The following is a 14,840-nucleotide window of genomic DNA, read 5'->3' as shown; positions in this document are numbered from 1 at the left end:
ATTTGTAAAACGGCTCCATTGGATGCCGTATCCATCATGGAACCAATTCCTACAATTGTAGAACCCATATGAGATATGGAGGAATAGGCTATTCCCTTTTTAAATTGTAGGACAAGAGAAGTTGAAGCTTGTTTTATTTTTTTTTATTTTTTTTTTTATTGACAACTTGATCATTAAGATATAACAATAATTATCTCTAAAAAAATGAATACTTTTGTCAAATTTATAAAGACATGATTGAAATTTTCACTAAAAGGCATAGGCATTTGTACTAATAAAATTTCTTGATACTTTTAAAGTGGCCTGGAACCTGATGGAGCCACATGTAAGATTAACTTTCTTTACCAAAAAATTTCATGATACTTTTAAAGTGGCCTGGAACCTGATGGAGCCACATGTAAGATTAACTTTCTTTACCAAAAGGCAATGATTTTTAGGTAAAACCAAAAGATAATTTACTTCCTAACTAACCATCTACTCCCTTGCATAGAATCCCACCTAAGGTTAATTTTTAAACCCCAAATTTAGGGATGTAAACTGTGGTCAATAAATAAATAAAAATCCTAATTGCACCCTTAGAGAACTAGAAAAATTAATATCTCATTGAATAAAACCATCCAATTTTTAGAGTAATCTCTACTCACATTTTTCTTTTTTTAAAATAATCATCTAGTCTTTAGGTAGTTGCCCACATTTCAGATTGAAAAAAATCCTCTCTAGTAGATTATCTGATGAAGGGAGTAGAAGCAAACTATGCTCCCGAAGGAGCATAGTATACATGCTCTTTGGTAAATAAACCCTTCACAACAAAAAAACTCAACTTATTTGTCTACAAATAGGATAGAATATACTTATTTGTCTACAAGTATGATAAAATACACCTACAAGTAACATGATTGAAAAGGCATATTATTTTGAAATAACACAAACATTTTTTTCAAATTAAAATACAACCAAGAACCATACTCAGAACTTCTCAAACGTTGGACAGACTTTGGGCATTCAAGTCTCTTTCTACTTGGTTTTCTGTTGTCCACCCTTGGAGTGTTTATTCTATGAGAATTAGAACGGAACTCAAAAAAGAAGAAAGAACGATTCACCATTCTACCATGCATGCCTGAAGTCAGCATAAGCTGATTTTGCACCATTTCAGACATATAACACCCCTTCACCTCTACTAATAGGATCAAGAAGTTGACATGTAATTCCCTTTTATTGCATCATTATCCAAGGCAAATGAAGACTTGTCCACTAAAGAGAGAGAGAGAGAGAGAGAGAGAGAGAGAGAGAGAGAGAGAGAGAGAGAGAGAGAGAGAGAGAGAGAGATTACATTTTTTATGAACATCACAATTTTCTATTGACATTAAGAATTGTAAGCCTGAGTACACCATAGAAGATAACTTACCCACCTCATTGTCTGTTTGAAATGCTGCAATTTGCTGCCATACAATTATGGCAAAACCACATGAATCCAACGCAAAACCTAATCGGAAAAAAATTTCTTCCAGTATCTGTAATTCAAAACTGTGACGCTCTCAAATTCTGCCACTTTCTGTTATAGTTTGATGCAGGTGTACCTTGCTAGCACTTATCCCATCAGCATACGAAATAGAAGAACCTATGTCAACACCTATTTCAACATAAGCACAAAATGCTGCTTGAAGGTGCACAGAAGAACGGGTGCAGTAGAATAGGATGACATGGCTGTACCTAAGTACCAAAGGAGTACCAAAATACAAGAACTAATTTCATATCAATAAGCTCTGTCGGTTTGTACACACATATGCATGCACTTGTGTAGCATAAACCATAAACAAGATGTATATGATATGTTTGCATCTGTATAAAAGTATGTATGTATGTAACAGACATGACTACCCGTCTGTTTGTGTGTTGCTGTTCCATGACACTTGACAAATATGAAGGTTTGGTAGGGGTCCATCTGTCTGGTACGAAAAAGAACTTATCAAATAACAAAATAAAAGTTGATGTTTTAAGAAAGGAGCTAGATAGTTTGCTAAGATGTTCTCTCTTAAAAAGGAATATATATATATATATATATATATATATATATATATATATATATATATATATATATATATACCCTTCACAAAGAAGCAGTGTTTTTATGCGTTGATGACTAAATACATGGTTTATGTGCCATTAATCAGTGCTGTATCTACAGTTGAGGCCCATGATGCATTATGTATGTCCGTCTAACTATATCTCACCCATGTCATCCATATCCCATTCCATACCCACCTTCAATGCTATGTCACATCAGTATCATTAGTTTGCTTAAGAATCATCAATTTGGAGGGGTCTCAGGAGAAGTGTTGTCATCTCTCACAATTAACTCAACGGGGTTCTGCTCAGCCCAGACAGCTGCATCTTGATATCCAAGCTCATAAAGTTTGTCGAGGACATAGTCTTCTGCTGGCTCGAGTGCCCATTGAAAAAGCTGCTCATTATAATAATCTTGAAACCAATCAGAAATTTGTATTCAAATATAGAATGACGACAGTCTATTCAACAATTCAATCATAACTGGTAATTCACAATTTCTTTTGAAACAGATGCAGGTATTTCATAATTCACACTCCAAATTCAATTGTGTGATTTTTTTCCCATGGAGACATCCAGAATTGTGATTAGGAAAATTCTCACAAGAAAGGGCAAGGGGGAAAAATGGAAAAAAATATATAATCATCATCATCATCAACATCATCAGACCTTATGCCAACTATTTGGGGTCGGCTACACAAAGTTCCGTTATTCTACTCTATCAAGGGCCACACCCTCAGAAAGACTATAAGTTCCCATATATTTTCTTTTCTCACTACTGGAGAAAGGAAATATGTTTAACAAAAAAAATTTAAGGGGGCTATTTTAGCGATTTGATGCACAGACTCATTAAGTGACCACATCTACCAATGCATCTTATTCTGGCTCTCTTTCATAATTTCAAAAAGACATAGGAAAACAATATTGTGAAATGAGGAAAGTATCCATTTTCAAAACAAGCTTAATATTTTTTAAGAGAGATTAGTTTTAAAGAGGGCTATTTTTAACTATGATGAACAATACCTGACGAGGGGTTCCTCTATCCACAGGATTGCAATCCGGACTTATTCCAATCCCAGTCAATCCTAGTCGGGTGGCGGGAAATGCACAAACACGTACCTGCAGTGCAAAATCTATCTAGAGTCAGGAGAAATGTTGATTCAATAGTTATCACTTTTTTGAAGGATGGCTATTATGGGGACTCATAAATAAAGTCTTAAGTAAATAATTTTCTTATCAATTTAATGAATAAGCTGAAAGTCATTATCTAAAATAGAATAAAATAAACTAAAATCACCGTTTTAGCAGCAGCAGTTGGAGGCATGAACAATGTCAAACCGCCATCTATGCAGAGTCGGTTTCGGAAGAGTGTCACAGGCCTTGGCGCTAGGTACCTGAATGGTATCAAACTTAAATTATAGAGGGGAGAGAGAGAGAGAGCTTGCAATAATCAAATAACAGAAGGGACTGGATGGGGCCAACAAATAGGCCCATATATACCCTGGGATGAAGGAAGAGGTAATGACTGCATTGATAAGGTCTTCCTTTGAGTCAAACTGATCCACAAGTAAACCCCTTGGCTTCTGAAATATTTGTGTAACAGCAACTGTAGCAAAAAGAGATGAGGATGTTAATTATAGGTCATAAGTCATACAGACAACATTGTGGTATCTTTAAGTAAAATTCTCTATGGATAGATCATTGAGCCTCCAGAAATTTATAATGAAAATTCATAATGAAATTTATAGTGAAAATTTTCTCTAAAACTTTATAATGAAAATTCATCTGCAAGGCCAAGGACGTGTCTTGAGTCTCTAGACAACCAATTCGTTGAGCCTTACAGATTAAATGTTCGATATTGGAAGATAATGAGATTATAAAGGTGGAAAATCAATGTGTTAAACAAAGAACATCGATAAAATTGCATGTAGATGTTGAACTTTTGTGCTCTGGAAATGGGTTGAAGGTACATATTTTAAGGATAAGTGAAGAATCTAAGTTGGATAATGTCTACATACCATTATTGTTTTATGCAGGACCAAATACCTAGTTTTTGTGATATTTTTATTGCCTAGGTGTGGTGTAAAGGACAATAGAAGAAACAAGCCCATACTAAGAAAGTAGCCAAATACCCTACACATAAAGCATAGAAAATTCGTCATCAATAATAATTGTACCTGGAGAGAGCTAAATCTAGGTTTTCCTTCCTTCCCTCAGTTCCAACCTCACACATTGATGCATGACAAGATGCCTCCTATTTTTTAATTTTTCTTATTGAATTTTAATAATGTATTTTTGGAATTATTTTAGGGTTTTTAAGTTATTTTTAGGGATTCTAAGAGTTTTATATTATAGGTTTTTAGGAGATGTTTAGAAAAGTGGTTAGAATTATGGAAGTACTTGTTTTATTAGTGGTAAAAATGTCATGACGAATTTTCTTTTAAGTGAAAGGACTTATTGGGTATTTTTATAATGTTTTAACTCATGTGGATGTAGTTTTGATCTTTTGTTATTATAATAAGTTTTGGGGCATGAACAGTAAAAACAAGGTGCGAACGGTACCAGCAAACCCTATCTAGGGTTTTGGGGTCTCTTTTTTGTCCATGGAAAGCTAGATCCACTCAAATCTGACCTGTTTTGATGGTTTATTGAACTATTTGTCTTTGTCTCTATTTTCCCACATCAATTGGTATCAGAGCTAGGTTTTCTTCAACAACAAAGCTGGGAATTACAACCAAGTCTTAGGTTTGTTATATTTAGACTGAGTTGTTTGTCAATCAGCCTACAACTTGCTAGTTTGAACTAGGTTTTATTGGTTCTCTGCCCAGGGTTTGTAATTTCGGTGAACCTATGGCAGCAAGAATAGGTCGAGGCAGGGTTATTCATGTGGATCCACCTTGTGATGAGAGGGAACAGGAGATAGAGGATCAAAGGCGACAAGTTCAAGAACTTAGGCATCTTGCAGGCATTGATCATGGGTGAGATGAAGTTTGGTCCATCCAAGATGATATTGAGTACAACCCTTTTCACTCTCATGCTCTGGGGGATGAATCGAGTGAAGAGGATTATGATTGGAAGTATAGACGGCACTCAAATCCATACATCTAAAATTAGCATTCATGATTTTGAATGAAAGTCTCGATCATTTTGTAGATTGGTAAACACAGTAGAGAGGCTCTTTTATTACAAGGATGTGCCAAAGAACAAAAAGATTAAAATTATTGCCATTGAGCTGAAGAAAGTGCTTCGATATGGTGGGAACATTAGCTCACAGCAGGAGAGACTGCGAATGCCCAAAGTTCATACTTGGCATTCAATGAAAAAGAAATAAAAAGAAAAGTACCTAACTGAAAATTATTTTCCATTCCCTTATCAAAAGATGAGTAATCTTCGTCAAGGAAAAAAGAGTGTAGAGAGCATGCCAAATAAATTTTGAGTTAATGGCTTGTAGTGATGCGGTTGAAACAAAGGAACAGTCCTTAGCTCACTATGTTGGTAGGTTAGAGAACATCTATAAAAGATTTGATGGTTTTGCAGCGTTACTAGACATTCGATAAGGCTAACACCCTAGCAGTGAAGGTTGAAGCTCAGCAGAGGTGTCCATCATCAAGGTGGGGACTCAGCCCAGGGTAATACAAGTGGCCATGGGAGCGAATCTAGGGGAAAAGGAGTCAGCCCAGGGTAATACAAGTGGCCATGGGAGCGAATTTAGGGGGAAAGGAGCAATTTGATGGCTGGATAGTCCTCACGATCAACTGGCCCGTCCAAAAGCAGGATACAGTAGGTGTTGGGGCCAGTTCAAGTCGCCCTGCCCAAACAGTAGAGTTATTAACTTCTTTATGCGTTCGGGAGTCGGACATGTCTCCTCTCTATGCCTGAATAGAAAATTTGTGAACCTTGCAGAGGAGTTCCTTGAAGAGGACAGCAAGCTATCTTATGATGGACACCCTGTTTATGATGAGGAACCTGAGGTGGCAGGGCCAGAAGTTACCTTAGTGACCATGGCAAGGCTTTGGTAATCCGGCGTAGCATGATTACACCCCGAGTAGTAAACAAGGCAGATTGGTTAAACTCGAAAAATTTCTCATCAATGTGCTTCCAAAATCAATAGGTCATTGATTGAACTCTCCACCGGCCTTTGATGAGTGTTTAGATGAAGGTAGTGATCTAATTTTTTATCAAGAACGGGGTGGGAAGATGACAATGGTCAAGACAAAGAATGGAGTTTTGGAGGAGGAAACTGCTAATTTGTTTAGTGAACTAGGGGTTGGAGATGATCATCTTGAAGATGCTCCCATGGTCTGTTCTAGGGCGGAACCAAGGCAATTTCAGTAGGGTATGATGGCTGTGTTGAGGTAACTTCAGCTAGTTTATGTGACTGAACCGAGCGTACATATCATAGTCATTCTATCGACATGTAATGACCCTTTCCTTGAGAGGTTCTTAAAAGTGGTTTTGGACATATCAAGTGATTGCAAAGAGTCAATTTCAGTGCACAACCGTTGCGTTTTGATTAGTTCAATAACTCACAAGTCCCAAGATCATATTTTCAGTATTCCGGTTGAAGAAGGTTGTAGAACTAACATAAGATCTAAATTAGCTTATTTCAAAACTTGAGGACAAGTTTTCTCCAACTAGGGGAGAATGATGCAAGACAAGATGCCTCTTATTTTTTAATTTTTCTTATTGAATTTTAAGGATGTGTATTTGAAAATATTTTTTTTTTTTAAGATTTTTTAAATTTTCTTAGGGATTATAGGACTTCTTACATATTTTTTAGGAAGTTTAGGAGATATTTAAAAAAGCGATTAGAACACTTAACGAAATTTTTTATTTTAGAAGGGTAAAGTCTCATTGCGATTTTTTTTTAAGTGAAGGCACGTATGGGGTATTTTTATAATGTTTTTAACTTAAGTGGAGATAGTTTTGATCTTTTTAGTTTTTATTATAATATCATAAAAGGGCCTGAGATGTTAGGGTTTCTAACAATTTTTGGGGCTTGAATAGTAAAAAAGTGTAAAGAGTACCAACAAATGTTCCAAAAAATGCTGGGCAGTGCCTAGGCAGCTAGGGGGGTCCTGGCCACCCAGATTTCCGGGCAGCCAAGGTGAAAGAATAGGGGTAGGATGTGTGTGATCCAATTGTTTTAGGTCCAAATTCTGTATAAAAAATGCATATTGAAGCATAATACATTAAGAATGCATTACACAGCATATCCATAATCCATATACAATACCATTAGTCCATATTCCATACACAGTAAAAAATGTATATTGAGGTCCAAAGTATTTGAGATTTGGACAATTAGTTAACAACACATTAAGAAAAATAGGAAAATATAATCCAACATTCAAATTCAGTACTAAACAGAACACACAATCCATAGTCTATACACTCCATACTCCATAGACATAAGAAGAGGGGAAAAATAAGGAAAGAAATATAGACTTGAAGACTCAAAAAGGTTAAAAAAAGGTTAAAAAAAGGTTAAAAAAGGGCGGTTTAGGTCACAATAGAACCTAAAGTGTTCCCCCCCCAAACTTAGGGTGAGAAGAACTAAAATGCCCCACTACAAGAGGCATATTCGCCCATGGGCAGGCACAATACCTAGGCGGGCACCCAGCGCCTAGAAGGGCTGCCTAGGCCTGGGCGCATCGCTTAGGCCCCCTTAAAACTGCACAAGTAAGTCCTATCTAGGGTTTTGAGGTCTCTTGTTTGTGCAAGGAAAGCCAGATCCATTCAAATCTGGCCTATTTTGATGGTTTATTGGACTTTTTTTGCCTTTTTTTCTCTATTTTCCTACATCACACGTTTATAAGGAAGACAAAGTAAATTGTGTACAACAAAATTGTCTAAATTTTCAAGAAATTGGAGATTGATTTTCAGTACAAAGAATAACTCATTACCATACTTGGTTAAGAAGCAAGACTAACTATCGAATTTCCATAATCAAGCATTCAAGTTTTTCCAAAATAAAACAAAAATTACCAATAAATGCTTTACCATTTAAAGAAAAATGTTTCTTTGTTTGTACAAGCGCTTAATAGAGAGTATGACAAAGACTTCCAATTGCATATGAGCAAACTTCAACAAATCCATATCCAAGCACTTGAGATACCTTTATGAATAAATATTCCCATGACACTCTTTCCTTGGAACACAACTGGATTCAAATCCATAACATAATGAATGAGAAAGATAATTCTGAGATAAGTACCAAAGGCAATATTCAAATACATTTTAGAATTTAAATTACAAGGTCTCTTGACTTGATATACTTTGATTTCTCAAATTCTAGCTCGTAACCTCAAGGTGCAAACCTATCCCAAATATCTTTCAACCTTGTCTTAAAAAAAACGTCTTTGAAATGCATATTAACCACATATAGATATCCCAAATAAACAAATATAGTTATCCCCAAAAACCCATTTAAAAACATAATTCTTAAAAAATTCCTTTAAATTCTTATCAACCAAATATATATAAGGATAGCTAGTCTTTTCCCCAAACTGCCTTCTACGGTTTTGGTTAACTAGCATCAATTCGCTGAACCAAACGCTCATTCATTTGCTTTTCCATCACCAATAAATTAACTAAGTAAAAGGAATTCTGACAAGAGATGTAGATGCTACAAATGTGCCAAGTGACACCCAGCTCATACAACCATCAAAATGATGAACCCTTTTGGTTCATTCCAGCATTCAAAACCTTGGCCAAGTCGACTCCTACTCAGCCGAGTTACTTAGATTTGTCACCTTGCAGAGCCGAGTACCAAGGTACAAATTCAGGTTAATAAAAAATCATAAAAGATTCATATAAAATGCATTGTTTTTACAAAATCAATGTATAAATATGTTATATATAATTTTGATGTTTTTGATGAAAATGTGTTTTTCTTATCATAGTTGGGGTTTGTGGCCTTTAAAGCTCGTGAAAGCATGTAAAAATAATAAATATAGTAAATTGTGCACTTCAGTAGGAGAGTATATTAGTTGACTAAACTATGGTTAGGTGGTCTATAGGCTTGGTCATTGTCCAAAACCCTTTTCCCTGGGTATAGGCACTACCCTTGAGGGTAGAGAGTCATCCTTGTTGAGGTCGAAGAGATGGCCAAAAATGATGTGTGTAGGTCAGGAAAGCTTCATGGACTCCTGCGTGTGGTTGTAGGCTAATGAGAGTAAGGGCCAAATAATCAACAAAGCTTCCTCATGGCATGTACGTATAACAACTGCATTATGGGAAGCAAACCTATAAAGGGAAATGTGCACGTGTATAGAGAGAGTTTACCTTGCACTATCTTCATACGTGCATCTGACAAGCTCTCGAGGGAGGGAACCTGTAATCCACATACTAGCACTATGGTTTCACTATTTATTGGCCAGTTTTGACAGGCCAATCATGAACCACGATGTTTGACTGTGGGTAGGGGGTCCCATTGGGTTGGTTTGAGAAGAGTGTCGAGGATCATAGTTTCTAACATAGGTGGAGTGCCCTAACATTTACTTTTTCTTTACCCATTGGTACAATCCAATTTTAGAGGTATTTCCGAGTGTTCTAGAATTTTTTAAGAACTTCAAAAATATTATTGTTTAATTTACGCTTCAATTATTTTTTAATACTTTTCATATTTTTTATAAATTAATTTTATGAAAAAAAACTCCTAAACGGGTGTTTCGCGTATTTCTTCATTTTCTAGGGGCTTTTTTGTTTTAGTGGAAACCACGTTTGTTTGTTACTTCTGTTTTTTAAAGGGGGGGGGGGGGGCGCAAGGGCACAGCCCTAACTCATGAGGGACCCACACGGGTGTGGGGAACTCAAGGCCCAGAAGACCTCGCGCTCCACAGTGGGACGCCCCATATATCTCCCATTAAGTTAAGAGATCTGCTAGGGAATTCAGTAAGATATGGAAAATATCTCAATTTTTAAAATCGGTTTGAAAAGATCTTCCTCATGACTTTGAATTGGATCTTATTTTGACTTGGATTTTCTAAAGATATTAGAAGTTATTTCTATGTAAGTAATAGTCCAAAAATTTATAAGACTATCGGTGTACTAGTCCAACTAAAAGTGAGCATGGGTCAAAGATTCATGGGATAAGGTTCCTAGATTCCTCCCTAATCATAGTGACTGATTTCAGAGATAGATGGCTCTGATTTGTTTACCTCTCACCTCACAAATTACATGGGACTTCTAAAGTCGAATTGAATCTTAATTCAAGTTGGAATACCCGAGGGCCTTGAGGACTATATAAAAGAGGATCCGCCCTCATTCCCAGCACATGCTTCAGACCTCCCTCTCTCCTTCTTTCTCTCTCTCTCTCTCTCTCTCTTCCATGCCATCCCCTCTCTCTCTCTCTCTCTCTTCCATGCCATCCCCTCTCTCTCTCTCTCTTCCATGCCATCCTCTCTCTCTCTCTCTCTCTCTCTCTCTCTCTCTTCTCTCTCTCTAGGGTGGCACACACCACCCATAGGAACCTAGGGTGGCATGCCCCACCTAAGTCAATAGGGTGAAATGCCCCGAAAGTTTAAAGGATCAGTGAAATCCTAATCTCCTAGCCCATGCTCTCAGCCCCATAGCTAGAGAGCATTTCAGATGAGCTTCCTAATTCAGTGGTTTCAACAAAGCCCAAGGATCAAGCGCCATCAGTTTGGTATAGAGCATGAGATGTGTTATGTCCTAAGAGGTTAACCTTAGCAAAACATTCATAAGAATTAAAGATCCTAGAATGTAGTCGGTCTATTTTCTATTTCTGCATTGTATTATGGCAATTGTAAGTAGAAATTCCAGTTGTTGATAAAGAAAAGAAAAAAAAAAATTTGAATTTATACTTTTACAATTCCACATAACTACACCTTTTAATCATTTGCTAGATTTTTCTATTTTCCCCTTTTTATAGATTCTTTGGAATTGTTCCAGCTATAAATCATATTTTTCCAAATTCCATCTTTTGTATATTGTTTTTCCATTTTTTTTGGTTTTTAATGTCGTTCATACCTCTTTCCTTTATTTCTAACAAATGTTTTGCTTTTTTTGGCATAGAGCATGAGATGTGTTACGACCTAAGAGGGTAACCGCAGGCAAAACATTCATAAGAATTAAAGATCCTAGATTGTAGTCAGTTTATTTTCTATTTTTGCATTGTATTATGGCAATTGTAAGTAGAAATTCTAATTATTAATAAAGAAAAGAGATATTGTTTTGAATTTATACTTTTATAATTTCTACATAGCCACTACACCTTTTAATCATTTGCTAGATTTTTCTATTTTCCCCTTTTTTTAGATTCTTTGGAATTGTTTCCAGCTATAAATCAATTATTTTCCGAATTCCATCTTTTATATATTGTTTTTCCATTTTTTTTGGTTTTTAATGTCATTCATACCTTTTTCCTTTATTTTTAACAAATGTTCTGAATTTTTTTGGATGTTTAACCGTCTTATGGGCCTGAGCCGGAGCTAGAGCTGAGTTTATGACCCTTGGTTCATTCCATATAAAACCATTCCTACACCAAAGCATGGAGAATCAAAAGGAATAAAATTCATCTAAAAAAGGCATTAGATACTTCTCAAGTATAACTATGAAGTCGCAAAGGATCTATGGTCCCCTCCCCCAATCCCACACCAACCCACCAAACCCCCCTTCTTCTTCTTCTTTTTTATTGCTTCCTCCCAAAACGAAAGATGTCCCTGCATAGCACACATCAGTCCTTGATGCCAACTGTAAGGATCTCATCTTTGAATGAGATTAAGAAGAACAAAACCATTCTAGGTGGCAACTCTTTTGTCCATATTTATTCTGTTGGGATTACCTAACAAATATATACAACTGAACAAAAAAATGCATAGCTAATCATGGAATCACTTTGCCTTGAGATATTGTAAATCATGAATATACATGCAAATCAAGATGCATAAATGAAATGAATAAGTAAAGAATCATATACATTAATGAAAAACTAAGCATGTCTCCTCCCACGCATATACATACTATGTCAATTCTTGTTGTTGGAAACTTCAACAGGCAGTGACTTTATGATGCATGGTTTATGAGAATGAAAGGAGGAAATGACCTTGATTCATATACACTACCAATCAAGTATATACGAACTTGCTTGTTCCCCTTGTGAACCATTTGCATTCCAACCTTAAGTTTCCCCACTCCAAAATCATTATGCAAAATAAATTTCTCCTGCATAGATTGACATCCATTGAGGAGAACATGGCAGCCATTCATGCTCTCTTCTCTGCCAAAATACATGTAATCACCCAGCTAGTATTCACTGACATTAAGTCTCCACTGCCTGGCGGCTCCAATCTCATCAGACATCAGTAGTGCCTTACCTCCCGTCTGTAACTAGAGGCAACTCCTTCAATGCCACACAAAATTGTAGAATTGTAGCCCCAAAGATTGTTGTGTGTCATAATCTGATTCTCACTGAGCTAACCCTATGTTATACTCCCATGAACTCAATCATTCAAACCTTATCTTATACTCCCATGAACTCAATCACACAAACATTTGCATTGCTTAAATTCAATCACATGCGTGTGTCCCTATGGTCATTCTCAACAAATCCTCAACAACTTCAATATCCAATTTAAGAGGTCAAATCCTTACCTTAGGACAAATTTATCATCCTAGACTTCATGATATCAACGCCTTTATTAATTTTAAATTTGTGAACTGTCAAACATGCACACATAGGCCCATGCACAGTAGGGATCGTCCATAAATCCCAGAGTGAGCCTTAGTGGATCATGTGCACAAGATAAAGAGTACTGAATTTTTAAAATACAGTCTACACAATGATTCTATATGTATCTCAATATGATACCAAATCTACTAATCGAGGACCATGACAAGACATCCCAAACAAAACATGATAGTCAGATGCTTCTGGATGTTGGGAAAATAAAAAGGAAAAAAAATTGATGAGGACATCAGTAAATTAATGGGGCGAATCAAATAAACTAGAGGTGGTATGGGCATTTGTTATTTACTAGGTGAATGATGAAATGATCACATATTATTTCTGAGAATCGAGGTGAGGCTGAGATAGTTCTGTCATAAACAAATCCCATACTTCATAGCATGTCATCCATGTGAGGTTTTCCTCTTTCAATCCTTCCTCGGAAAATGATGGAAAATACCCCTACCAGAAAGTATACATAGTGGGCATACAAATTTCACTTCCTGACTAGTGTGATAGAATCTCAATGGTGATTCAAGATACATCTCATCCCTGGATAGCCATTTCCTTCAGCTGAGATAACTATGACCAATGAAGTCAATGTCACTTCCATGAGGCTTATAAACCAACTAAGATATTAATCCAAACAAGGAATTAAGTTATGTAGGGACGACAGAAAATAAAATATAAAAATAAAAGATAAGAATAAAAGTTGATAGAATATAGCCTCTTTTCTTTTCTTTTTTTCCCTCCAACACTTAAATATTTATAGAAGAAGAAAAAAACCCAAAAACCGAACTTGCTCCTGAAGAAATCCCAATCGCAATAAATCCTAGGCCTTCATCCATTCAACATTTAACTTTTAATTATGACCTCAATTCTACAAAATAAAAAAAATACACATCATAAAAGAAAACTAGAAACTCAAATAACCCCAAACCCTAATTTCACTATCTAAAAATAATAATACAATAAAAAGGCTTAAAATCTCATTACATCATTCTCCAGGGTTGGGAGAAGCTAGACCTCAAGTTTGTTGTCTTCATTACATCCTCCAAAGGCCCTTGAATAGTTGGTGATAAAGTCCCACCATTTGCTTGGGCACTTTGTCTTCGTCAATGAACCAATTAATGGAACACTTTATGTGCAACTTTGAGATGTCAATCATAATTTTGATTTATCTTTCGAGCTCATTGTGAAACTCTAGAAGATCGAACTAGATATTGAGATCATGCGGACGTTCCTCAGCGGATGGATCTAGCCACAAAATTTGATCATTACATAGAGGATCGGCTTCTGAAGTTGATCGAGAACCTTGATTCATCCCTAAGGTGAGATTGGTGCTTGATCTATGGGATTGCAAGCACAATCTTCTTGGTAATTGATATTTTCTAATCGCTAAATTTGCTGATTAATTTAACCAATCTCTCGTTGAAGTTTGTGGATATCTTCCATAGCTTTATTCTTACTCTCTTTAATCTGTTGCTTCACACACTCCATAATTCAATATATCCTCGATTATAGGAGTGAATTTTGCTGCCATTGTGACGGATGAATCTTTCAAGCACTGATACCAATTGGTGTAGGGCAGGGAGGAAATAAAATAAATAAATAAATATATAAGAAAAATAAAAGATAAAAAACAAGGTAGAGAAGATATACCCCATTTCAAGGTCTACAAGGGAGTCCACCCCAAAATTGATACTTTTACCTTTCACAAGACCCAAAATAAATTATTCTCTTCTTCTTCTTTTTCTTTTTTTTTTCTTTTTTTATTTTTTGGGTCTAGCACTTACATAATTACAGAAGGAGAAAAAAAAAAAAACCTAACTTGCTCCTTAAGAAATCCTAATCACAATAAATCCTAGCTCTTCATCTATTTAACATTTAACTCCCAACTATACCCCGCAATTCTCTACTATAAGAAAATAAAATAAGACACATACATATAGGAAAACCAAATAACCAAATAACCCAAACCTAATTCTACTATCTAAAAAAATATAACACCAAAAAAAAAAAAAAAAGCATCACATCATTAAGCTTCCAAGAGGTTTCATCATAAATATAGGATGTCATTAAAACA

At 35.9% G+C, this 14,840-nt stretch overlaps 1 protein-coding gene across 18 annotated transcripts in view; it reads right to left on the bottom strand.

Moving 5' to 3' along the window:
• Positions 1-1,194: 1,194 nt before the first annotated feature.
• The window catches only part of LOC18423226 (Acyl transferase/acyl hydrolase/lysophospholipase superfamily protein), a 36,645-nt gene continuing 22,999 nt past the window's right edge, over positions 1,195-14,840 (bottom strand). Inside the window, exons 1-7 of one of the 18 annotated variants that reach the window (XR_016054206.1) lie at positions 9,352-10,149; positions 3,565-3,670; positions 3,362-3,458; positions 3,088-3,183; positions 2,263-2,461; positions 1,879-1,946; positions 1,195-1,618 (exon numbers count right to left, since the gene is read on the bottom strand). Coding sequence is in view for 11 of the 18 variants with exons in the window: in XM_088864958.1 (XP_088721084.1) it covers positions 2,309-2,461; positions 3,088-3,183; positions 3,362-3,458; positions 3,565-3,670; positions 9,352-9,367 (468 nt within the window). In the remaining 7 variants the exon portion in view is untranslated. Of the gene's footprint in view, positions 1,631-1,734; positions 1,947-2,262; positions 2,462-3,087; positions 3,184-3,361; positions 3,459-3,564; positions 3,671-9,351; positions 10,150-11,520; positions 11,751-14,840 lie in introns of those variants that run through there. The other 17 variants (XR_016054207.1, XR_016054208.1, XR_016054204.1 and 14 more) reach the window with 17 other exon arrangements.

Source organism: Amborella trichopoda, chromosome 4, assembly GCF_054954075.1.
Source record: "Amborella trichopoda isolate Santa Cruz 75 chromosome 4, AtrichopodaSantaCruz75HAP2 v2.0, whole genome shotgun sequence".
NCBI classification, from domain to species: domain Eukaryota; kingdom Viridiplantae; phylum Streptophyta; class Magnoliopsida; order Amborellales; family Amborellaceae; genus Amborella; species Amborella trichopoda.
Note: the sequence above shows the minus strand (reverse complement) of the source record. Positions and strands in the feature narration are given on the sequence as shown.